Source organism: Procambarus clarkii, chromosome 3, assembly GCF_040958095.1.
Source record: "Procambarus clarkii isolate CNS0578487 chromosome 3, FALCON_Pclarkii_2.0, whole genome shotgun sequence".
Taxonomy (NCBI): domain Eukaryota; kingdom Metazoa; phylum Arthropoda; class Malacostraca; order Decapoda; family Cambaridae; genus Procambarus; species Procambarus clarkii.
The window spans coordinates 25,240,373-25,267,609 of NC_091152.1; the positions used below are offsets into that span (position 1 = coordinate 25,240,373).

The 27,237-nt window shown below is 40.0% G+C and overlaps 1 protein-coding gene across 1 annotated transcript in view; it reads left to right on the forward strand.

Annotated features, from left to right (window-relative positions):
* LOC138368637 (uncharacterized) overlaps window positions 1-27,237 on the forward strand; it is a 169,987-nt gene that overhangs the window by 43,280 nt on the left and 99,470 nt on the right. Inside the window, exon 4 of the mRNA XM_069331296.1 lies at window positions 20,565-20,650. Within this exon, the coding sequence (XP_069187397.1) occupies window positions 20,565-20,650 (86 nt within the window). The remainder of the gene's footprint in view (window positions 1-20,564; window positions 20,651-27,237) is intronic.

The window sequence follows — 27,237 nt, forward strand, 5'->3', positions numbered from 1 at the left end:
ACAGAGTTCCACATAAGAGGTTGTTCTGGAAACTGGAAAATATTGGAGGGGTGACAGGTAAGTTTCTAACATGGATGAAAAATTTTCTGACTGATAGAAAAATGAGGGCAGTGATCAGAGGCAATGTATCGGACTGGAGAAATGTCACAAGTGGAGTACCACAGGGTTCAGTTCTTGCACCAGTGATGTTTATTGTCTACATAAATGATCTACCAGTTGGTATACAGAATTATATGAACATGTTTGCTGATGATGCTAAGATAATAGGAAGGATAAGAAACTTAGATGATTGTCATGCCCTTCAAGATGACTTGTACAAAATAAGTATATGGAGCACCACTTGGCAAATGGAATTTAATGTTAATAAATGCCATGTTATGGAATGTGGAATAGGAGAACATAGACCCCACACAACCTATATATTATGTGAGAAATCTTTTAAAAATTCTGATAAAGAAAGAGATCTAGGGGTGGTTCTAGATAGAAAACTATCACCTGAGGACCACATAAAGAATATTGTGCAAGGAGCCTATGCCACGATTTCTAACTTCAGAATTGCTTTTAAATACGTGGATGGCGATATACTAAAGAAATTGTTCACAACTTTTGTTAGGCCAAAGCTAGAATATGCAGCGGTTGTGTGGATCCCATATCTTAAGAAGCACATCAACAAACTGGAAAAGATGCAAAGACATGCTACTATGTGGCTCCCAGAACTGAAGGGCAAGAGCTACGAGTAGAGGTTAGAGGCATTAAATATGCCAAAACTAGAAGACAGAAGAAAGAGGTGATATGATCACTACATACAAAATAGTAACAGGAATTGATAAAATCGACAGGGAAGATTTCCTGAGACCTGGAACTTTAAAAACAAGAGGTCATAGATTTAAACTAGCTAAACACAGATGCTGAAGAAATATAAGAAAATTTACTTTCGCAAACAGAGTGGTAGACGGTTGGAACAAGTTAGGTGAGAAAGTGGTGGAGGCCAAGACCGTCAGTAGTGTCAAAGCATTATATGACAGAGTGCTGGGAAGACGGGACACCACGAGCGTAGCTCTCATCTTGTAACTACACTTAGGTAATTACTAGTCTGCGTAACCTCCCGCACCAGCTAGCCAACCCCAGTTCAAGAGGCTGTTGTGTTGCTGACAGTTGATTTACTCTGGTTCCATCTTTTTGAGCAGTGTTGCATAGAGGCAGTGTTTTACTGCGTGGTTGTGTGCTAGCCAGGAGTAAATAAGAGTACTGGGGCTGCATGAACCTTAGGTAGTAGATAGTATTGTATCTGTCTGGGGCACAAAGTACAGTGCATCTGTCTGATATACGCATAGCGACTGGTTCTGTTCTGGAGATGATGTGCTTTAGCGGGTTTTTTTGTTTTGTTTTGTTACGCCTGGTGGGGAGGTCTGCTTGGTGTGGCTGTAGGACCCCTTATATAATTTTGGTGGCCCTCCACTAGGTCCTTATGATTGCACATGTCACAGGGGTTCAGCTTTTAGTTTTGTTTGCTTGTTAGCTCTGGCATAACCGGTTAGCAGTACCTTGCCTGGGCCTCCCTTTGCAATCAGCCTAAGGGCCCCTGGAAAGTCCCTTGGGGCTCATTGGTCCCATGGAGGAGACCCTTCGAGTCCCATCTCGCTTTGTGCGTGTTTGAAGGTTGCTCTGTCCCCCTTGTCTCAGGGTGACACTCACTGTCTTTGCCTCAGCCTTGCTGCCTGGTGGGTCAATGACACCTTTGACCCATAGTCCTACAAGTAGTGTTCCTAGCTTGTACTCCAATTCGCCCAGTCCACCGATATTGATATTTGGGTGCAGGCAGCTTCAGCGTTGCATGCGAGGTTTAGGTTGCTGCAATGCGCTAGGTTGGCTGCCTTTCTGGATGCCCTGCGGCTGCCCCCACTTTGGTTATGTGGACACAGACTTGAGGGTGTTAGTCACATCGACTTTGGTTTCATCCATGCCCCCTTGTCCTTCCCCTGCTGTGGTTCTTCCTGCTCCTACAGCTTAGCGTCGTCCGTACTTTTGGTATCACCTTACCTTACCTTGAGGTTACCTTGAGGTGCTTCCGGGGCTTAGCGTCCCCGCGGCCCGGTCGTCGACCAGGCCTCCTGGTTGCCGGACTGATCAACCAGGCTGTTGGACGCGGCTGCTCGCAGCCTGACGTATGAGTCACAGCCTGGTTGATCAGGTATCCTTTGGAGGTGCTTATCCAGTTCTCTCTTGAACACTGTGAGGGGTCGGCCAGTTATGCCCCTTATGTGTAGTGGAAGCGTGTTGAACAGTCTCGGACCTCTGATGTTGATAGAGTTCTCTCTCAGAGTACCAGTTGCACCTCTGTTTTTCAACGGGGGTATTCTGCACATCCTGCCATGTCTTCTGGTCTCATGTGATGTTATTTCTGTGTGCAGGTTTGGGACCAGCCCCTCTTAATATTTTCCACGTGTAAATTATTATGTACCTCTCCCGCCTGCGCTCAAGGGAGTACAGTTTTAGGCTCTTTAGTCGATCCCAATAGTTTAGATGTTTTACTGAGTGGATTCTAGCAGTAAAGGATCTCTGCACGCTCTCCAGGTCAGCAATTTCTCCAGCTTTGAAAGGTGCTGTCATTGTGCAGCAGTACTCTACTCTAGAGAGCACAAGCGTTTTGAAAAGTATCATCATCGGTATAGCATCTCTAGTGTGAAAAGTTCTTGTTATCCAACCTGTCATTTTTCTTGCAGTTGTGACGGCTACTTTATTGTGTTCTATAAAGGTAAGGTCTTCCGACATGAGTACACCCAGATCCTTTACATTGCCTTTTCGTTCTATGTTATGATTTGCCTGAGTTTTGTACGTGGTTTCCGTTTTTATATTTTCATTTTTTCCATAGCGCATGAGCTGGAACTTATCTTCGTTAAACACCATATTATATTCTGTAGCCCATAGAAAGACCTGATCTACATCTGACTGGAGGTTTGCCGTGTCCTCTATGTTGCCTACTCTCATGAAGATCCTAGTGTCATCTGCAAAGGATGATACAGTGCTATAGGTTGTGTTCTTGTCTATGTCCGAAATGAGGATGAGAAAAAGTACTGGAGCAAGCACAGTACCCTGGGGGACTGAGCTCTTCACGGTTGATGGGCTGGATTTTATTTTGTTGACTATTACACATTGGGTTCTGTTGGTCAGGAAATTGTAGATCCATCTGCCTATTTTTCCGGTAATTCCTTTTGAACGCATTTTATGTGCAATAACACCATGGTCACATTTATCAAAAGCTTTTGCGAAATCTGTGTAAATTACATCCGCGTTATGTTTGTCTTCCATAGCATCTAATGCCATATCATAGTGGTCCAGCAACTGCGACAGGGAAGAGCGCCCTGTTCTGAAACCATGTTGTCCGGGGTTATGGAGTTGCTGTGATTCCATGTATTTTGTGATTTCTCAAAAATTTTTATGATGTGCGATGTTAGCGCTATCGGTCTGTAATTTTTTGCCTCTGCCTTATTTCCTCCTTTATGAAGTGGTGCTATCTCTGCTGTTTTTAGTATATCAGGAATAACGCCAGTATCTAGGCTTTGTCTCCACAGAATGTGGAGGGCCTGCGATAGTGGTTTTTTACAGTTCTTTATGAATATGGAGTTCCAAGAATCCGGGCCTGGTGCAGAGTGCATAGGCATACTGTTTATGGCTTCTTCAAAATCCAGTGGGGATAGGGTGACGTCTGATATATGATTTGATGTTGGTATCGTATCCATGAAAAATTCATTTGGGTTATCAATCTTTAGTGTGTTTAATGGCTCGCTGAAGACAGAGTCGTACTGCGTCCTCAGTAGCTCGCTCATTTCTTTGTTGTCATCGGTGAAAGTTCCATCTCCCTTTCGCAGGGGCCCGATACTAGATGTGGTTTTTGATCTTGATTTTGCATAGGAGAAAAAATATTTCGGATTTCTTTCTATTTCACTGATGGCCTTTTGCTCTCTTTGCCTCTCCTGGGTTTTGTATGATTCTTGTAGCTTCCATTCAATTGTTTCTATTTCTCTACCTAACCTTCTTCGCCGTTCTTGAGATAGGGTGCGACTCTCCATTACATCACAGATGTAATGGTGGCAACGATGTCACTACCTGGTTACTATATAAGCAGCACCAAGAGGATTAAGTTGCCAGTTACTGGGTAACCGAGGTAGAGGCTAAGACTTTTGGGCCCAGAATCGGGAATGAGTGAACAGGTGGTGATGCCCTTAGCAACACTGTGATGACTGAGGAGAGCCAACATCTATGTGAAGTTGTGAAAGTCGGTGCAGTACTGCGTGCGAGCGTGCACACAGCAAGTACTGTACAGTGTATACTTGTACTGTAAACTAGAATATTGACAAGAACCACCAGACAAAGTAATGTGTTATAAGAAGTCATAGTGAATTACAAATTACAGTACAGTATTGATTAATATAAATAATAAAATAAATAAATGTTTATTTAGGTAAGGTACATACATACATATAAGAGATTTTACAAAGATTGATGGAATTACAGATAGAGCTAGTACATACAATGCCTAAAGCCACTATTACGCAAAGCGTTTCGGGCATGAAAAACATTAATGACTAAATCTTAATACTAATTGAGTATAAAGAATATAATGTGTTGAGAACAAATAAAAATAGAGATAAAAAAGGGGGGAACATGGCTGAAAAAGCAGCACAAATACAATTAGGTCGACAAACAGCGTTGTTTTAAAAAAAAGACATGGATTGACAATAGAGGGGTAAGGTAGGTTACAGGAAATTTATTAGGTTGTGCAGGTCTTTTTAATTATACAGTCATTACTGAACTATCTATAGTTATTAATCATTAGCTTAAATTTGCCTATGTTTATTATTCAACTTTTCTTTGATTTCATTTATTACCTAGGTTGCCTAGCCTCGCCATGCTCCCTTACTCCATTGTACCCCTGGCTTTGCCTGCATCTCAAATTGCAAATTGTTACTTACAGTGTACCTGAGAGTACTCGTAAGCAATCTACCTCTTTTTTTTTTTCATTTTTGCTCAATTTGTTTTTTGTACTGCTTAGTCTTGCTTATATTTTTTGTTTTGTATTTCTATATCTTGTGTTTTGTATAGTCCATGTTTATATGTTTTTTCTTTAATCTCATTTATTGCCTAGGTTGCCTAGCCTAGCCATACTCCCTTACTCCATTGTACCCCTGTAAGCCCCTTTTGTGTTTGTTTTGTACAGTATTGTGTATATATTTTTCCCTATTTTATAGCTTATTTCTACTTATTTCTGATTCTGCAATCAGCTTTTTTTATGCAGACAAGTATAGACCCAGAACTTAACCTCTTATCCACTATCTATGACAATAATCACTTTAATGATCTAAATTGCAGATATTTTGCAGCACATGATGTAAACAATGTATTAACTCATAATCACAATATCTCTGTAATCAATTTGAACGTTAGATCCCTAGGTAAACACTTCGATGATGTTAGTGCCTTGATTGAAACTATTGGCAACAAATTCTCTTTTATTATACTTACTGAAACATGGTTGAAAGAGGATACTACTCAACTCTTTAACATGCCTAACTATTCAGCAATTCACAACTGTCGTCAACTTCAGAGAGGTGGTGGCACTGCTCTTTACTACCACCAAGAACTAACATGCTTAAAAGAAATTAGAACTAGAGACTGCTATGGGGAGTATATCTTCGCCAGCTTCAGAGTCAAGGGTGCCGAGTCTGTCCTGTCTGCGGGTGCAGTCTATAGAATTCCCAACACTGATGTGTCTGAATTCAACTCAAACCTTAGAAATCTAATACTTGATAACAGACTGAACAAAAACCACCTAATTATCGCAGGGGACTTTAATATTGACCTCTGCGAGCCAGAACACCCTACTGCTGTTAGCTTCCTCAACTGTATGAATTCCTACTTCCTCATACCCTTAATCACTAGACCTACTAGAATCACTGATAGCACTGCCACGACTCTAGATCACATCTGGACCAACATAACCTCTCCGCTTACTTCAGGTATAATCACCGATAGCACTACAGACCACTACCCCACATTTCTCTTAACTAACATTAGCAAACCACCTCTAGAAACAAGGGAGTTAAGCTTTAGGCTGCACAATGAAACTGCTATAAACAATTTTATAACTGCTGCTGATAATGTCAACTGGGAGTCCGAGTTAGGTAACATAGGGGACATCAACCTAGCAGTGCAATCTTTTCTACAAACAACTCTTAGCCTTTATAACACCCACTGTCCTAGGCTTACAAAACAAGTCACAAGCAAAAGGCTTAACAATCCTTGGCTTACAAAGGGAATACTGAAATCCATTAACAAAAAACACGACCTTGAGAAGAAGTATAGGTTAGGAATTGTCTCCAAAGAATTCTCAAAGAATTACTCATTATTGCTATCTAAGATAATTAGACGAGCCAAAACTAAATACTACGAAGATAAATTTACTCAAATAAAGAGCAACATTAAACAAACTTGGAGCACAATTTCACAAATATTGGGATCAAAGAAATCTTTAAATAACAAACCGACTCTCTTGTCTAATAACGATGGTCAGCTTTCAGCCTCTGATTCTGCTATTGAGTTCAATAGGTTCTTCTCTTCCATTGGTTCATCCCTTGCAAATGATATTCCATCTTCCAGTACTGACATTAAGGACTATCTTACAGGTAACTATCCACAGTCTCTGTACCTAAAGCCTATTAACTCCACTGACGTCAATGAGATAATCCTTTCCCTTAAAACCAAGTCTGGTGCCCTTGAGGAGATACCAACTTTAATTTACAAAAAAGCCTCCAGATCTTTAGCCCCTGCTATTGCTTTGCTCTTCAACAAGTCACTTGAACTCCAAACCTTTCCAGATATTCTAAAAAAAGCGAGAGTAACGCCTGTCCACAAATGTGGTGACCCCACAGATGTTAACAACTACAGACCTATATCAATCCTGCCAAACTTGTCAAAAATTTTTGAAAAACTAATATATAAGCAGCTTTACTCATATCTAGCCAAACTCAATATACTTAGCCCTTGCCAATATGGCTTCAGACCCAAAAAAAGCACTAACGATGCACTTATTAGTATGCTTAACTCGATTCATACAGCTCTTGATAAAAATGAGTTCCCTGTTGGGTTATTTGTGGACCTGCGTAAAGCTTTTGATACTGTCAACCACCATAACCTTCTTCTTAAATTACATCATTATGGAGTCAGAGGACACTCCCTACAATACCTCGAGTCCTACCTTACTGACAGGCTCCAATATGTTTCTGTGAATAATACAATTTCTCCCACCCTACCCATCAACATTGGTGTTCCTCAGGGCAGCATACTTGGCCCTCTCCTCTTTCTCATCTACATTAATGACCTTCCAAATGCCTCCCAACACCTCAAACCAATTCTATTTGCTGACGACACAACCTTCATTTACTCCAGTCCTGACCCTCTTGCTCTAAATGCCACAGTAAATACTGAGCTAAATAAAGTCCATCTTTGGCTAACTGCCAACAAACTCACCCTTAACATTGACAAAACTTTCTATATTCTGTTTGGCAACAAATCCTCTAGTCAAATAAATCTCAAAATAAACAATACCCAAATTTGTAACAAATTAGATGGCAAATTCCTTGGCATTCTCATTGACCACAAGCTGAATTCCCAGGGACACATTCTAAATATGTCAAAAAAAGTTTCAAAAACTGTGGGCATTCTTTCTAAGATCAGATATTATGTACCACGCCCTGCCCTGGTGACTCTCTATTACTCCCTTATCTATCCTTATCTCAACTATGGTATTTGTGCTTGGGGTTCTACTACCCAAAATCACTTACGTCCTCTAATTACCCAACACAAAGCTGCTATTAGAACAATATCCAACTCTGGCCCCAGACATCACTCGGTACCCCTACTCAAATCTCTGAATATGTTAGATATTAAGTCACTGCACATTCTCTCATGTGTATTATACATATATAAAACGCTAAACTATAATGCCACTCCTGATCTCAAAAGCTTCATAGAAGGTTGTAACAGAACCCATGAGCACCACACCAGAAATAAATACAGTTTTGATATTCCTAGAGTACGACTTAATCAAACTAGAAATGCTCTGCAAATCAAGGGGCCCAGAATGTGGAATGACCTTCCCAACCATGTTAAAGACTGTACCTCTCTCAACCAGTTTAAGATAAAAACTAAACACTACCTAATAAATTCCCTGTAATCTACCTCACTCCTCTATTGTCAACCCATGTCTGTTATTTTCTTTTTTTTAATCAACACTGTTTGTCAACCTATTGTATTTGTGCTGCTTTTTCAGTCATGTTCCCCCTTTTTTTTTTTTTTTTTTTTTTATCTTTATTTGTATTTGTTCTCAACACTTTTTATTCTTTATGCTCAATTAGTATTAAGTTCTAGATATTAATGTTTTTCTTGCCCGAAACGCATTGCGTAATAGTGGCTTTAGGCATTGTATGTACTAGCTCTATCTATATATCAATCCATTAATGTAACATCACTTGTATGTATATACCTTACCTGAATAAACATCTGAATCTGAATCTGAATCTGAATCTGCTTCGTTTTTATCTTAAACTGGTTGAGAGAGGTACAGTCTTTAACATGGTTGGGAAGGTCATTCCACAATCTGGGTCCCTTGATTTGTAGAGCATTTCTAGTTTGGTTAAGTCATACTCTTGGAATATCAAAACTGTATTTATTTCTGGTGTGGTGCTCATGGGTTCTGTTACAACCTTCAATGAAGCTTTTGAGGTCAGGATTGGCATTACACTTCAGTGTTTTATATATGTATAATACACATGAGAGAATGTGCAGTGACTTAATATCTAACATACTGAGATATTTGAGTAGGGGTACCGAGTGATGTCTGGGGCCAGAGTTGGATATTGTCCTAATAGCAGCTTTGTGTTGAGTAATTAGAGGACGTAAATGATTTTGGGAAGTAGAACCCCAAGCACAAATACCATAGTTGAGATATGGATAGATGAGGAAGTAATAGTGTGTTACAGGCTGGGCAAGGTACATAATATCTGATCTTAGAAAGAATGCCAACAGTTTTTGAAACTTTTTTGATATATTTAGAATGTGTCCCTGGAAATTCAGCTTGTGGTCAATGAGCACGCCAAGGAATTTGCCATCTAATTTGTTACAAATTTGGGTATTGTTTATTTTGAGATTTATTTGATTAGAGGATTTATTGCCAAACAGAATATAGAAAATTTTGTCAATGTTAAGGGTGAGTTTGTTGGCATTTAGCCAAAGATGGACTTTATTTAGCTCAGTATTTACTGTGGCTTTTAGAGCAAGGGGGGTCAGGACTGGAGTAAACGAAGGTTGTGTCATCAGCAAATAGAATTGGTTTGAGGTGTTGGAGGCATTTGGAAGGTCATTAATGTAGATGAGAAAGAGGGCCAAGTATGCTGCCCTGAGGAACACCAATGTTGATGGGTAGGGTGGGAGAAATTGAATTATTCACAGAAACATACTGGAGCCTGTCAGTAAGGTAAGATTTGAGGTATTGCAGGGAGTGTCCTCTAACTCCATAATGATGTAATTTAAGAAGAAGGTTTTGGTGGTTGAGTGTCAAAAGCCTTACGCATTATAGTTATTAACATTGATGTGATGTCATACAGAACAACAGTGATACAGGTAACAAACTACAAAGCATAGTGAACTCATTTGTGTGTGAAATAGAGGATAATATTGATAAAAAAAAGTACTGTACATTAACAAATTTCTTAGTTTAAAAAGTGATAAATTTGGACAAGGTTACAGTGGTTATTATTATTTACCCGAGGGCCAATACACTGGCATTGATGGAGACAGGAAGCCGGCAGCTTGTTACCCTACATTGTTCTTGAGGAATTTTTCAACTGAATTTTGAACTGAAGAAATGTTTTGGCATCACACCACCAGAAATAAACATCTCTTTGATATCCCCCAGTGTCAAACTTAATCTGTGTAAACACTATGCAAATAAAGGGACCTAGTATATGGAACTCACTCCCTAATGAATTGAAAAGCTGTCCAACTTTTGTCTTATTAAAAAACAAAACCAAAAAGTACCTAATTTCATCTTTATAGTTTCCTATCTAGTGATTGAAACTTGCACTGTATCTAGTGCTACCCAATCCCCCAATCACTGATATCTGAACATTGTACATAGTTTTCATCACTATCAGGCTCTTCTGTAATACTATCATGACTAAATACTACCAGTGACATATATTTTGACATTTTTAGGCGATGCTGTGGTCACAAGCTGAACAGCAGTGCTGTTAGCTCATGCTGCATGTGCCAACCTAGGTTGCTCACTCAGTACTGAGGCCCGCACACCTGGGAATGTTGGCCACAATTTAAAAAATAATGGCATCTGTTTAGGAGAGCCCTGAGGAAGCTGATGTGAACCCCGTGTAGCCGTGGGAGTTTTGAATGATACGCTAAACCTATGAGTATCCTCTCATTATATTATGCTCTAATCTATCCCTATCTAAATTATGGTATCTGTGCATGGGGGTCTACCACTGCAAACCACCTCAAGCCCATCATCACCCAGCAAAAATCTGCCATCAGAATAATAATAATTTCCGCTTTCAGACAACACTCGGCTCCCTTGTTTAAATCCCTTAACCCTTAAAGTGCGCATCACGTCATATGATGTGTTGGAGTACTACGCAAGATTTAAACAGCCCGCGGATACACGGGGTTCACCACACCTTCATCAGGGCTCTTGTAAACAGACGCCATTTTAAAAAAAATCGTGGGCCAAACTCCCGGGTGTTATTGGTCTCAGTATTGAGTGAGCAACCAAGCCTGACGCACGCAGCATGAGCTAACAGCACTGCTGTTCAGCTTGTGACCACAGCATCGCCTAAAAATGCCAAATTATACTTGTTCATGCTATTATGTAGCGATGATATTATTACAGAAGACCCCTGACTGTAATAAAACTGACCAGGGTTCTGATAATAGCAGGATTGTGGTGATATTTAGCTCTGTGCGCCATGGAAGGAGGTGTAATGCTATGGGAGGGAGAGTGGTGGCGATGTCTTCTGACTGTGTGTGGCCACCTTTTATTGACTGCACTCACCATACCAGCTTAGTGGTTCGCTATGGTGAACACAAATGTAGATACTTATATATAACGTGCGTATAGAGGGTATAAACAGCAAGAGAAGGTTTGGAGCCGCCATTTTGGTGAGGGCGGTGGCGTCGTCTGCACGACGCCACCGTGCAGACGACGGTGTTGTTTACTGGTTACCACGATGGTCTTTGGGCACCATACCAGTTTATTTGTACAAGTATGGTGAATAAAACGGGTAGATATTTATATATAATGTGTGTATATAGAGTAATAACACCACACAGTGTTGTTGGAGGAGAAATATTAGTGCGTCTGACCTTGAGGGCGGCCGCCGATCAGCTGACTGTGTGAGTAGCCACATCTCTGTACCTTTACTCACCATACAAGCTTAGATGTACAGTTATGGTGAACAAAACATGTAGATACTTATATATAACGTCTGTATATAGTGAATTATAGCAAAAACATTATTGTGGGAGGAGAATGAGGGTGAGTCAGATGACTGGAGGGAGGGCGGGAGTGGCTGGCTGGTACACGGCGGTCACTCCTCATTACTTTTTGACTCATAATAGCTACTTAGTGGTTCGTTATAGTGAACAAAACATGCAAATACTTATATATAACCTGTGCTTATAGTGTAATAACCAACAAAGTATTTGTTCACTGATTGATGAACATAATTGAATCAACAATATGCACACCATATTTTTGAGTACACCAACGATTCACTCATTTTATTATATAAATATATCAAACTACACACTATTGAATAATATTACAGCAAAAAAGTATGAAAAATCAATCAGAGACATTGAAATAATTCGGTAATTATCTCTTTGTGGCAACTCTGGCCTGACGGCTTGCGAACAACAGACCGCCTGGGACGCACGCTGAGTCAGCGTCTATAATTTGCCAGACTTCCCCACCCTATAGCGGGCAATATATGCCACTTACAATTTTTTTATTATTTTTCCCGTGATCAGTGAACACAAATTAACAGATTAGAAAGAAAAAATAATTTTTTTTTTTTTCAAAATTACATGCGCCTGTGGGGATGACAGGATATTAACACTTTAGTGCGCGTGGCACTAGCTGGAAAAAAAAGCGGGTTGTGCGCGCGGCGTTCTGGGCGCTCAAGCGTAAACACAAAAAAGTTTATAATCTTTTCACGCTCCTAACATCAATTCTCGAGCTACGTTTTTCATTTTGGTATCAATGCGTTGGCAATAAAATTCTCTACAAGATCATATGCATAAAATGTCACCCAAGCATTTGGTATCCCACCACGAAGTAAATAAACACAAAGATGACTCGCCGTGACACCCAAACAGGAAGTAAATATTCATACTCTTTCGTTTGTTGCCAGCTTCAGTCATCCTACAGCGCTCATTTTGATATCACTGAACTCGCAATAAAATTCCCCACCCAGACATATGCCTATCAATGTCTAATTATGGTATCGGGTGACCCGCACGAGTGTGGGAACTGGGCGAAGCGTTAGCCGTGATTTCAGCAGCGACGACACTGGTGTGATGCAGCGCTTTGAATGTTTATACTTATTTCACTGTCCTGACATTATTTCTGGAGCTACGTATTTCATTTTTATAGCAATGTGTTCGCAATAGAAAGTTCTATAAGAACATGGGTAGAGTTGGCCAACACAGCGTCAAATAAATTTGCGGCGAATAAAATCTTACGCGTGTTTGTACCCGTGAGCGTCAAAAGTTTTTACTTTGCTCATGTTTTTCAAGTTTATACTTGTTTCACACCGTTTTTTTTTTTTTTTGTATAGTGTTCGGAATAAAATTCCCTACACAGACATATGCATATCAAATACAATTCCTTGGAATTCACAGCTGTAGAGATAACGGAAAACACACAACCGGAACCCGCTCTTGACACTCCAACTCACACCCGCAACACCCACCAAAAAAGTTTCTCTTGTTTCGTGTATACTTACTTTAGTTTTCGTGCTACAGTTCTCATTTAGGTATCAAAATATTCCTAAGAAAATAGACTACAATACTGAAACAATCTAAGACAATTATGTGTACTTACCAAAGCAAAGACGATTGTAGTAAAATAAGTTGAGTATTTTATCTCCACTCCACCTCCTTCAGGTACTGATTCCTGAAGTTGCTCAACAGATGTTCCTAGGTGGAGTGAAACTGGTGCGGGTGGTTATTTCTTGTCCACCCAATACACCCTTTTCCTGTGATAAGTGGTGTAACAAGGTATGACGCAAAGTGGAACATCGCATGTCTTGCACGCTATACCAGTTTCCTTCCTGATACCCGACTTTGAACACACTTCACACCTGCGACGTTTGGGGATTTTTACCAGCTCATGTTTCAATTTATAGTTCAGGCGAGTCTCTGCTATAACAACACGTCGCTGTTGTCTCTGGGTTGGCAATAAACTACTGTCTGAATCGTCACTCTCACTATTGTTTTCAAACACTAATGTGGAATATGAATTATCTTCATCAGATTCAGCTTCAGCACTAGGTGTAGACGTGAAGAGAGGGCGCCTTACACCCGACGGGCCAGGTGTTGACGGGTCAGCAGCAGGATACACAGGACCAGTGTCATCATTTATGTCTGGAGCATGAACTAGATGTGGAGATGGTGTAGTTGTTGCAGGCCACTCTGCCTTGTCAAATTTCAATAAAGACCAAATAGCAACTTCATGGAACTGGAGCAGAGTTAGTTTCCTTCGATCATCTGTGTTGGCCTTGTACAATGCATAAGCATTTTGCAATGCCATTTGCAAGAAATAAAATGTTATTTTCTTGGTCCACTTGTGACATTTCCTGGCGAAATGGTAATACTTTACCATTTGATCAAAGTGGTCAACACCCTTCATGAACTTATTGTAGTCAACAATTGCCTGTGGTTTGTTCACCACAACCTGCTGTAGTCTTACTGTTCCATCTGCCCTGCGAACTCGTTTTCTTTTCTGAACTTTCTTTGTGTCTGCATTGTGTAGGTTGGTAATCATAGAGACAACTCGCTTGTCTTTCCATAGCAGAATGAAGGTGTTGTCCTTGCGGCGGTAGACTGTGGTATCCACATCAATCTTACTCTTCATAAGTTGTTGCAGGTCTTTTGGGGCGCCACGTAAGAGTCTAATTGTTCCACAGGTGTACACTCCCACTTCTCGCAACTTCTCTGTAAGGGTAACTGAGTTGTAATAGTTATCCATATAGAGGTGGTGCCCCTTGTTCAACAATGGCCGCATCAAACTAGTAACTGTTTCAATGATTGTTCTACCAATGCCAGAGTAAACCTCAAATGAATAAATGTAGCCAGATGTTGATTTGGCTAGCATATAAAATTTGACGCCATATTTGTCTGGTTTGCTTGGATTGTACACTTTGAACGACAGCCGGCCTCGCCATGCCATTGTGCCTTCATCCAAACACAACTCTCTCATTGGGTAATAAACTTCTTGAAAACGGTGTCTTAGGTAGTCCATCACTGGTCTCACTTTGATCAATTTATCTGTATTGTCCACTGGCACCTCATTGCTGTTGAACGCATGAAAAAACTGACCTATGTGCTGAAACCTTCTGCTCGTCATAAACATGTTGAAGAATCTTGTATGCCATGGTTTATTTGTCTGCCAATACATGTGCATAGTGGGGTTTTTTGTTACTCCCATCAACATACACAGTCCTAAGACTCTGGCTATTTCTTTCAACTTCACCGGTTTCCAAATATCAACAACATTTTCATTAGCCAGGTTGAATAATTGTAAAGCGTACAGATTGGTTTCATATGCCAAGTAATGAATCAACGCACGAGTAATAAACAACTGAATATATGCAAGTGCACTACTTGGTTTTGTAATCTTTAGGCCTGGGCTTCCAGTAAAATCATCGAACACTGGTGGAATATTGTCCTCAAGCCACCCACCACTGGCCCCAGGCTTGCGAGTACGTACTGGACACGTACGTTTGCGAGGAGGCTGGGGTGCCTCATCTTCGTCACTAGGTTCATCCTCACCTGATATATCAAAGCTGGAATCACTACCACTATCAACAAATGGGGTTATTTTCAAACGACGAGTAGGATGTCGTTTACTTGGCTGGATTTTAGGAGTGCACGCACCACGTGTGCGCCTTGTGGTGAGAGGCGGCGGTGCTGGTGCCCCCTCCTCCTCCTCCTCAGTTTGGCTTTCAGTCTCATCCTCTGTTGAGTCATCCCCAAGGGGTCTACGGCCCCCAATTTCAAATTCTTCTTCTACATCCTCACCTTCTGCATCACTTCGTTCATTTTCAGCTTGATCAAAGACATCCAAGACATTGGGAATCTTGGTGGGAGTGAGCCTCATACCAGCAAACCTCCTATAGATGGCGGTAATCCTGTCTTTTCCACTTGATTCTGAGGCTCCTGTAGCCGAAACACCGCTTGGGCCTGGTGCTGGATCCATTATTGATGAATTTAGTGGGTTATAAACACACACAAACGGGTAATAATCCTTGAAAACGTGCGAGTTTGGCGGCCGAGGGGAGAGAGATCCGATCGCTCCACGTGACAACAAAACAATGGGCCTGTCACGTGACCCAGTAGGCCGACGTAACTTGCGGCCTACCCGAGAGAACGGGAATTTCATGGTGCGGAGTTTGAAACAAACCCCAAGTAAATCGGATTTAAACTGGATTTTTTACAAATATTTTAAACCGCACCGTAAATTTGCGTCGTGATCCGACAAGCAGTTAGGGAAAATGCCCGTAATTCCAAGTCGAAAATCCAGGAAAGTGTTAAACCCCGAGCATGTTAAGGGTTAACATGCTAAATATTAACTCCCTCCACACACATTCTCTTGTGTCAACTACATTTACAAAACCCTGTTCTTAAATGTAAACCATGCTCTGAAACTCTCCCTGGACAGATGTAATAGGAACCATTATCATCACACCAGAAATAAATATCTCTTTGATATCCCCAGGGTCAAACTTTATCTGTGTAAACACACTATGCAAATAAAGGGACCTTGTCTATGGAACTCACTCCCTAGCGAATTGAAAAGCTGTCAAACTTTTGCCTCATTCAAAAACAAAACCAATAAGTATCTAATTTCATCTTCGTAGTTTCCTACACAGAACTTTAAATTTACTCTGTATCTAGTGTTACCCACTTTCCTAATCTTTATGTACTTAATCCAAACCACTCTATCATTGTGTTCATTACTGTCTTCTTTTATGTGCTAGCCATATGCTGTATTGTGCCTACTAATTTTTGTTAAACTACCATTCAAGCTGTCATTGCAATCAATCTGAGCTACCTATGTGCTTTAAAATACCTACAATTTTCTCTCATCTTTTATTTTTTTCTTGCTATGTAACTTATCATTTTTATAAATTTTGCTAATATTTACCTACTTAAATTTTCTTAGATTAAGGACCTGCCTGAAACGCTGCGCGTGCTAGTGGCTTTAGAAGAATGTAATTACTATGCTATGTATCCTCACAATCCCAATGTACCTTCTTGTATATATATAAATAAATAAATAAATGAGAGCCCCGAGGCGTGTTGTGCACCACCCACCGAGATCATCTCATAAACCGAATGTACCTTGTATATACAATGGGGCATCGACTTACGATGCTAATCCATTCCCAGAGACGGATCGTAAGTCGAAATATCGTAAGTCGAAGCGATTTTTCTCATAAGAAATAAAGGGATTTGAATTAATCCGTTCCCCCACCCTCCAAAATATTAACATACAAATACATTTTATACTAAATACAATGTTTTTTCTAACTACAATACAGTATCTAAGTTTATCTTACCTTTATGGAGGGCTCTTGATGGCATATGGAAGATGGTGATGAGGAGGGAGGAGAGTTGTTACTGTTTGGAAGGGGAGTCCCCTTCCATTATCACATCAGGCAGTTTTCTCAAAACTGCCTGATGAAAACATCAGTGATGTTTTCTCTGGGGGGTACTCTCTCTCCTACGTTTTGCCTGAATACCACTAGGACCTGGTTGTGGTTCAGTGCTTGTTTGTCTCACTACAAATTTGTCAAGAGACATTTGTTTTTCCCTTCGTTTTAACATTTGTCTGTATATAATGCATTACTTTAGCACCCATAATGTCCTTTTTCTTAGCCAGTATGGTGGATATCGTTGACTGAGATTTGTTGTACTACCTAGCCAGTCCAACAGCCCGCACACCATCTTCATATTTACGAATGATCTCTTGTTTCTGCTCTATGGTCATCCTTACATTGGATCTCATATGTTGAGCCTTACCACTGACTTTCCTGGGACTCATGGCATGATATATAATAATTAATGTTCAAAATGCAAAAAATCACCACAAAAGAGAAATTTCTTATAGGCGCGATCATCACTAAGCAGGCAGCTGTAGTAAACTGAGGCAAGTCGGCCGCGTGACCAGGAACCACGTGCTCGGTCGACCCGAACGTGTGCCAACAAATATCATAAGTCGATGACACCATCGGATGTCAAGTCGCATTTTTTGATGAAATTTACATCGTAACTCGAAATTATCGCAAGTAGGGGCAATCGTAAGTCGAGGTGCCACTGTAGTAGGTATATAAAAATAGGTGCATATTTGAATGGAACGTTGTCAAAATTTCAAGGAAAGGTGAAGAACTTTCGGAGATTACACCATGTGTTGCTCTTAAGTTCAACAGATGGCGTGTTTTTCAAAATAAGCATATTTTTTCTTGTCACAGGTGAGGCATGTATATAGTAGGCATATAAAAACACGCACCTATTCAAATGCAACATTTTGTCAAAATTTTAAAGCAATTGGTAAAGCGGTTTCGAAGATTTCCCTCACGTGAAACAGTTTTTAAAAAACGCATGATTTTTTCCCGTCACAGACGTGATATCAACATTGTATGTATATAAAAACCCGCTCGGATGCGAATGGAACGTTGTGTGAAAATTTCAAAGCAATCGGTGAAGAACTTTCGGAGATTAGCGATTTTGAACAAACGAACATTTACATTTTTATTTATAGATATAACAAAATAGAGCATAACATAATTACTCATTATTATTTGAGTTATTATGTATTACTTGCCAATGCTATACAGACACCAGCTGTATATCCAGTTTGTGGACACTTCTTTCTTCTATTCTTCTTCTTTTGTGCGTCGGACAGATGCTGGGATCTCTTTATTTTTGCATTATCCATCCGTTCCAGTTAATAGGAGGATTTCTCTTTATCAACAAAACTTTATTTTTTTTCGCTTAAAATCAATTTCTGAAAATATTTTGATGAAAGTTTCACGAAGCTGAAGCCAATACAGTGGTACCTTGGAACACGAGTGTCCCTGTATGCGAGTTTTTCGGAATACGAGTCGGATTTCCTCAGAAAATGTGTTCTCGGAAGGCGAGGGTTACCTCGGAACGCGAGTTTGTTGATACACGTTCAGGCCGACCTAGAGAGAGAGATAAAAGTTATTATATATCTTGCCATGGGTCTCAAGAAGGCCATTGATAAGGTTCAACCTAAGAAAATAGCTGTGAGTAGAGGCAGTAGAGGATGTCCCTTCTTGATTAAGAAAATGTGTGAAGTATGGGAAGAACTGGAAAGTTTTGTTGAAAAAACTCGCCCAGATAAAGCTGTAGCAGGCCGTTGCATTGACCTTTTAAATGACAATGTGATGTCTTACTACAGACAAGTGTTAAAATGTAGGGAAAAACAAGTGTCTTTAGACAGATTCTTAGTAAGACAAACAAGTCCTAGTGGTATGCAGGCAAAATGTGCCAGTGTGTGCTCACCAGTGAAGTCCTCACTGCCTGATGTTATAATGGAAGGGGACTCCCCTTCCAAACAGTAACACCTCTCCTCCTCCCCCCTCCTCACCATCTTCCATACGCCTACAGCATTCAACAGCAAGGTAAGTAATAGCTTGAACATAGTTTTGTAGGTTTATTTAGATGAATTAGGTATAACAATTTAGTTTGATGTAGGGTTTTTGGGGTAGTCGGGAACGGATTAATTCATTTCCCATTATTTTTTATGGGAAATTAGCTTTGGAATACGAGTTTTCGGAATACGAGCCGTCTCCAGGAACGGATTAAACTCTTAAACCGAGGTACCCCCTGTAAGTTGAAGATTTGTTTAACATTTTTGAGTAATTTTTACATAATTCAAATATTTTTTTAATTATACCCCCATCAATGTTGCACATCATGTAACGTTTTGTGCAGTTTAAGGGTTAACTACTCCCCCCTCCCCCCACACTTTTTATTCATTCTGTGTGCTCGCAAATAATGCACTCACGTGCACCCTTGACTTTAGTTCCTGTAGGTGGTGTGTAACCAAGCTTGTGAAGTGTAAGGTAATCTTTAAAAGATTATAGGAAAAGATCAATTTATAAGGTAGTCTTGAACAGATTGCTTTGTAAGGTCCCTCACTAGAAGAGATTGTCATTCTGGAAGAGTGACTAGTGAACTAGCCATTCTGTGAATTTTTTTCAAGATGGCTGCCTCTCACTGGAGGTCCCAAGATTCCATTTCGTACACAATTTACCACTCACGAATGGGGATGAAATATTCAAAAGGCGTTTCCCACCGACCGAGTTTTCTCGGTTGGCGTAGTACAGTGGTTAAAAGTTCTTCGTGCCTCGTGCAGTTACCTTGCTTTCTCACAATAATGGCCTCTGAAATGCTATCACCTGCTAACTCCTTGTTGTGTATCCAAATTAATAACAACTTCTCAACATCAAGTGTTTGTGTTCTTTGTTTCGTGATTGTTGATAAGCCTTTTACCACTTCACCACTCATAACGTCCTTTTTCTTAGCAAGTACAGTGCATATCATTGACATAGATTTGTTGTACTGCCTAGCTAGTTCAACAACCCGTGTACTATTTTCATGTTTACAAATGATGTCTTGTTTATCCTATATGGTCATTCTTACATGTGTTTTCAGTAATAACTACAGTGCTGTACTTTTATGTTCAAATAACCAAAAATTCGAAAAAAATAATTCTTTACAAAGAATTCAGGCGCGATCGTCAATAGGCAGCAGGCACTGGTAAACTGAGGCGCGATCGCCGTGCCACCGCGCGCTAAGTTGGCCATACGCGTATCAACAAACTTCGTTTACCGAGGCAAAGTTCGTAACCCGATTCGGATTTTTCAGAGAAATTGGGCTCGTAACCCGAAAAGTTTGTAAATAGGGGCATTCATAATGCCGAGGTGTCAGTGTATTAATCTCCTGAATTTACCATTAGTGTGTCAGCGTCCAGCAATGCTGGTGTAGTGTTACTGGATGGCTAGTAAGTTGGTACCTTGGGGTAAATGCATAAATAACTAATATTGGCAGACTTGTTCCCAAGATTCATAGGTAGCAGTAGGCTACCAGCTACATTTTGATTTGTGCTACTTCTTACATCACATTATTTAAACATGGTATTTATATAAATGAAAACAATAGTATAAACTTCTATCCATTTTCAGATAAAGAGTTCAATTCTGAACCTGGGTATGAGTACGAGGCATCTTATATGGACTGCTCTACACCAAGACTCATTGTCATATGTTTGGTAAGGTACTCCTTATGTTCATGCATCATAAACATGCTTTTGCCTTGTTTTTGTTTGTGCTGTTTGTGTTTAAACTTAACCTTGGTTTCCATAGTGCTAGCATTCTTGCCCTTCGTTTTACGGGCAACTTTTTCTGTTCATGCCCTGGCGGAATGACTGAATACCAATCTGTAATTGTTGGCCCATATTCAAACAGCATGGGACTGATTGTAAACTGATGGGCAGGTCATGTTCCAAACTTGAGATTTGTTGTGGTAAGAGAAAGCTCTAAGCTTTCTAACAGGAGTCAGAACTCACCTATTCCTTTACCCACCTGTGTAAAAAAAGAAGTGTGTGTGTGTGTGTGTGTGTGTGTGTGTGTGTGTGTGTGTGTGTGTGTGTGTGTGTGTGTAATTACCTAAGTGTAGTTACAGGATGAGAGCTACGCTCGTGGTGTCCCGTCTTCCCAGCACTCTTTGTCATATAACGCTTTGAAACTACTGACGGTCTTGGCATCCACCACCTTCTCACTTAACTTGTTCCAACCGTCTACCACTCTATTTGCAAAGGTGAATTTTCTTATATTTCTTCGGCATCTGTGTTTAGCTAGTTTAAATCTATGACTTCTTGTTCTTGAAGTGCCAGGTCTCAGGAAATCTTCCCTGTCGATTTTATCAATTCCTGTTACTATTTTGTATGTAGTGATCATATCACCTCTTTTTCTTCTGTCTTCTAGTTTTGGCATGTTTAATGCTTCCAACCTCTCCTCGTAGCTCTTGCCCTTCAGTTCTGGGAGCCACTTCGTAGCATGTCTTTGCACCTTTTCCAGTTTGTTGATGTGCTTCTTAAGATATGGGCACCACACAACAACTGCATATTCTAGCTTTGGCCTAACAAAAGTCATGAACAATTTCTTTAGTATATCGCCATCCATGTATTTAAATGCAATTCTGAAGTTAGAAAGCATCGCATAGGCTCCTTGCACAATATTCCTTATGTGGCCCTCAGGTGATAGTTTTCTATCTAGAACCACCCCTAGATCTCTTTCTTTATCAGAATTCTTTAAAGATTTCTCACATAATATATAGGTTGTATGGGGTCTATGTTCTCCTGTTCCACATTCCATCACATGACATTTATTAACATTAAATTCCATTTGCCAGGTGGTGCTCCATATACTTATTTTGTCCAGGTCTTCTTGAAGGGCATGACAATCATCTAAATTTCTTATCCTTCCTATTATCTTAGCATCATCAGCAAATATGTTCATATAAATCTGTATACCAACTGGTAGATCATTTATGTACACAATAAACATCACTGGTGCAAGAACTGAACCCTGTGGTACTCCACTTGTGACATTTCTCCATTCCGATACATTGCCTCTGATTACTGCCCTCATTTTTCTATCAGTCAGAAAATTTTTCATCCATGATAGAAGCTTACCTGTCACCCCTCCAATATTTTCCAGAACAACCTCTTATGTGGAACTCTGTCGAAAGCCTTTTTTAGGTCCAGATAGATGCAATCAACCCAACCATCTGTTTCCTGTAATATCTCTGTGGCTCGATCATATAAACTGAGTAAATTCGATACACAGGATCTTCCAGATCGAAAACCATACTGTCTGTCTGATATTATATCATTTCTCTCCAGGTGTTCTACCCATTTAGTTTTGATTAGTTTTTCCAATATTTTGACTATTACACTTGTCAATGATACAGATCTATAATTAAGGGGGTCTTCCCTGCTGCCACTTTTGTAGAATGGAACTATGTTAGCCTTTTTCCACACATCAGCTACAGCTCCTGTACACAGGGATGCCTGAAAAATCAGTTGAAGTGGAATGCTGAGCTCAGGTGCACATTCTCTCAGAACCCATGGTGAAACTCCATCTGGACCTACTGCTTTGTTCTCACTTAGCTCCTTGAGCATTTTTTCCACTTCGTCTCTAGACACCTCTATGTGCTCTATGTTGTTCTCTGGAATTCTTATTGTCTGGTTCCCTAAAGATTTCATTTTGTACAAACACACTTTGGAACTTTTTGTTTAGTGTTTCACACATTTCCTTTTCATCTTCCGTGAATCTATTTCCCATTTTCAACCTCTGAATATTATCCTTTACCAGCAATTTGCTGTTTATGAATTTATAGAATAGACCTGGTTCTGTTTTACATTTGTCTGCAATCCCTTTTTTTAAATTTCTTTCTGCCTCTCTCCTCACTGCTGTGTAGTTGTTTCTCGCATCTTTGTATCGCTGGTATGTTTGGGGGTTCGGCCTCTTCCTGTATTGATTCCATTTTTGTGTCTTTTGGTGTCTAGCCCTCTCGCAATTTCTATTGAACCAATCCTGTTTCCTAGTTCTGCATCTCTGTTTTGGTATAAATTTTTTTGTGCCTTTATCATATATTTCACAAAACTTGACATACATCTCATTCACTTCCTTGCCTAGCATCAAGTCTGTCCAATTATACTCACTAAAAATTTTTTTTTAAGGTCACCATAATGACCTCTCCTGAAGGTTGGTTTTTCAACTGCTTCAACCTCCTTATTTTCTTCCAGATTATAATGCATTGCATACTTTATTCCCAAAAAGACATGGTCACTTTTACCCAAGGGAGGAAGGTACTGAATGTCAAATATCTCTTCCTCCTTCCTGGTAAATATCAAATCTAGCATGGAGGGAACGTCCCCTTCCCTCATCCTCTTAGTTTGTTTAACATGTTGATACAAGAATGTTTCCAGGATGAGGTCTACAAATTTGCAGGTCCAAAAATCTTCTGTTTTAGCTTCATATGCTTCCCAGTCTATGGATTTCAAGTTGAAGTCACCAACTATCAACAGTCGTGATCTATCGTCATCCGCTCTCGCTATAATCTCTCTCATTATTGTTATAAGACCTTCACGTTTACTATCTAGCTCCTCCTTTGACCATGTGCTGCTTGGCGGTGGACTATATGCATTTATTATCATTAGTTTATCATCCTCATGGCAGATCTCTAGTGCTATTATGTCAACTTCTTGTGGATTGGCAGTCATTATTTCGTTCACCTTTAGGTGTTCTTTTACCAGCACAGCAACGCCACCGCCTCTCCTAATTTTTCTGTCCCGTCTCCAAATTGAGTAGCCCCTTGGGAATATGACCTCATTTAAAATAACATCAAGTTTTGTCTCCGTGAGTGCAACAATGTCTGGTGTCTGCAGCTGTATTACATCACTTAACTCCAGTATCTTTGATCTCACTCCATCTGTGTTGGTGTATGCAATCTTCAGGAACTTGTTCCCCTTCTCCTTATTCTTCACTCCCCCTCTCTCTATTGATTTTGTTGGTTTGCCATTATGTACCACTTTACTGGTTTGCCTGCCCCTATCACTTTGTAGAAAAAAGAATTTATTTCTTCTTCATTCCTGCTCTCATTTAAATGTTTTGCCTCGGCGAGGTTCAGTTTCAGCTTCTCTCTATCTTCTTTTGAAAGATCTCGTCTTAACGACCACCCTTTCCCATCCTCATCACTTTGTAATTTTCTAGCATTCCTTAGTACTTCTTCCATCTATTTGGCACCGTTTAGGGTGATCCTCAAAGGTCGATCTTTCCCTTTTACATACCTGCCTATTCTCCTGTAGTCGCACACATTCTCTATGGTTGTAAGACCTTCTACGAGGCCAACAATTTTATCTACTACTTTAGCTTTTTCTACAGCTCTTTCTGACCTAGATGGTATCGCCTTTTCTTTTCAGCCAAAAATGATCAGGGACTTACTCCGATCAACTGTGTTTTGCGCCAACTTCGGGTTAGATGCCAATTCTTTTCTCACTTTCAGCCTAATGTTTATTTTATCTTGGTTGCTGCAGTGTTTGACTTCCTTTACTGCTGCTTCTATTTTTTCCTTCTCCTTGGCCACTTGTGCATAGGTGAGTTGCATATCTTTCTTGCACTGTTCTATTCCCTGTGTAACTTCCTCCATCTGTGCTGACAAAAGCTGTTTCTCTTGTTGAATTTCCTTGCCTAACCTATTGTAGTCATTTATGTTTAAATTTACTTTAACTTCTTCCAAAGCTATTTTTAAGAGTTTTTCTTCTACCATGGCTTTGCAATTTGTTTCCAATTGATTCTTATCCTTGCGCAAGTCTTTCAGTAAACCCTCAAGACATACAACTTTGCTATTCAAATGGTCATTACTTTCTTTCAATTTACTAATTCTTTCTACACAAGAGTTCACTATAGTATCTAAATTTACCAACTTGTTATGTAGACTGCTAATATCAATGCTTTCTTCATTGAATCCCTCAAAATCAAGCTCTGTTTTGTTTTTCCCCTTGCCAGTGGCCATCTTGAATGTTCTTCTCTGCACTGTAAACACTAGGGCAACTTTTTCTCATCCGATTTTTCACTTCCCTTAGCACTTTCCTGTTATCTCACCTATTTTTCAAGAGCACTATACCTTTATGTTCTCTGGGACACCACTCACTACCATCAACCTGTACTACAATACTTAGGATTGTTGAAATATGCTGGAGCTCCTCTGCTGCAAGTGTTGACCCTAGGGGTGTCACCTTTTCACACACCTTTGTGTGTGTGAGTGTAATTACCTAAGTAATTACCTTAGTGTAGTTACAGGATGAGAGCTACGCTCGTGGTGTCCCGTCTTCCCAGCACTCTTTGTCATATAACGCTTTGAAACTACTGACGGTCTTGGCCTCCACCACCTTCTCACTTAACTTGTTCCAACCGTCTACCACTCTATTTGCAAAGGTAAATTTTCTTGTATTTCTTCGGCATCTGTGTTTAGCTAGTTTAAATCTATGACTTCTTGTTCTTGAAGTGCCAGGTCTCAGGAAATCTTCCCTGTCGATTTTATCAATTCCTGTTACTATTTTGTATGTAGTGATCATATCACCTCTTTTTCTTCTGTCTTCTAGTTTTGGCATGTTTAATGCTTCTAACCTCTCCTCGTAGCTCTTGCCCTTCAGTTCTGGGAGCCACTTAGTAGCATGTCTTTGCACCTTTTCCAGTTTGTTGATGTGCCTCTTAAGATATGGGCACCACACAACAGCTGCATATTCTAGCTTTGGCCTAACAAAAGTCATGAACAATTTCTTTAGTATATCGCCATCCATGTATTTAAATGCAATTCTGAAGTTAGAAAGCATAGCATAGGCTCCTTGCACAATATTCTTTATGTGGTCCTCAGGTGATAGTTTTCTATCTAGAACCACTCCTAGATCTCTTTCTTTATCAGAATTCTTTAAAGATTTCTCACATAATATATAGGTTGTGTGGGGTCTATGTTCTCCTATTCCACATTCCATAACATGACATTTATTAACATTAAATTCCATTTGCCAAGTGGTGCTCCATATACTTATTTTGTCCAGGTCTTCTTGAAGGGCATGACAGTCATCTAAATTTCTTATCCTTCCTATTATCTTAGCATTATCAGCAAACATGTTCATATAATTCTGTATACCAACTGGTAGATCATTTATGTAGACAATAAACATCACTGGTGCAAGAACTGAACCCTGTGGTACTCCACTTGTGACATTTCTCCATTCCGATACATTGCCTCTGATTACTGCCCTCATTTTTCTATCAGTCAGAAAATTTTTCATCCATGATAGAAGCTTACCTGTCACCCCTCCAATATTTTCCAGAACAACCTCTTATGTGGAACTCTGTCGAAAGCCTTTTTTAGGTCCAGATAGATGCAGTCAACCCAACCATCTCTTTCTTGTAATATCTCTGTGGCTCGATCATAGAAACTGAGTAAATTCGATACACAGGATCTTCCAGATCGAAAACCATACTGTCTGTCTGATATTATATCATTTCTCACCAGGTGTTCTACCCATTTAGTTTTGATTAGCTTTTCCAATACTTTCACTATTACACTTGTCAATGATACAGGTCTATAATTGAGGGGGTCTTCCCTGCTGCCACTTTTGTAGATTGGAACTATGTTAGCCTGTTTCCACACGTCTGCTACGATTCCTGTACACAGGGATGCCTGAAAGATCAGGTGAAGTGGAATGCTGAGCTCAGATGCACATTCTCTCAGAACCCATGGTGAAACGCCATCTGGGCCAGCTGCTTTGTTCTTCCCGAGCTCCTTTAGCATATTTTCCACTTCATCTCTAGACACCTCTATCCGCTCTATGTTGTTCTCTGGAATTCTTATTGTGTCTGGTTCTCTGAAGATTTCATTTTGTACAAACACACTTTGGAACTTTTCATTTAATGTTTCACACATTTCCTTTTCATTTTCCGTGAATCTGTTTCCCATTTTCAACCTCTAGATATTATCCTTTATCTGCAATTTGTTGTTTATGAATTTGTAGAATAGGCCCGGTTCTGTTTTACATTTATCTGCTATCCCTTTTTCAAAATTTCTTTCTGCCTCTCTCCTTACTGCTGTGTAGTTGTTTCTCGCATCTTTGTATCGCTGGTATGTTGGGGGGTTTGGCCTCTTCCTATACTGATTCCATTTTTGTGTCTTTTGGTCTCTTGCCCTCTCACAATTTCTGTCGAACCAATCCTGTTTTCTGGCCCTGCATCTCTGTTTTGGTATGAATGTTTGTGTGCCTTCCTCGTATAGTTTTAAAAATTT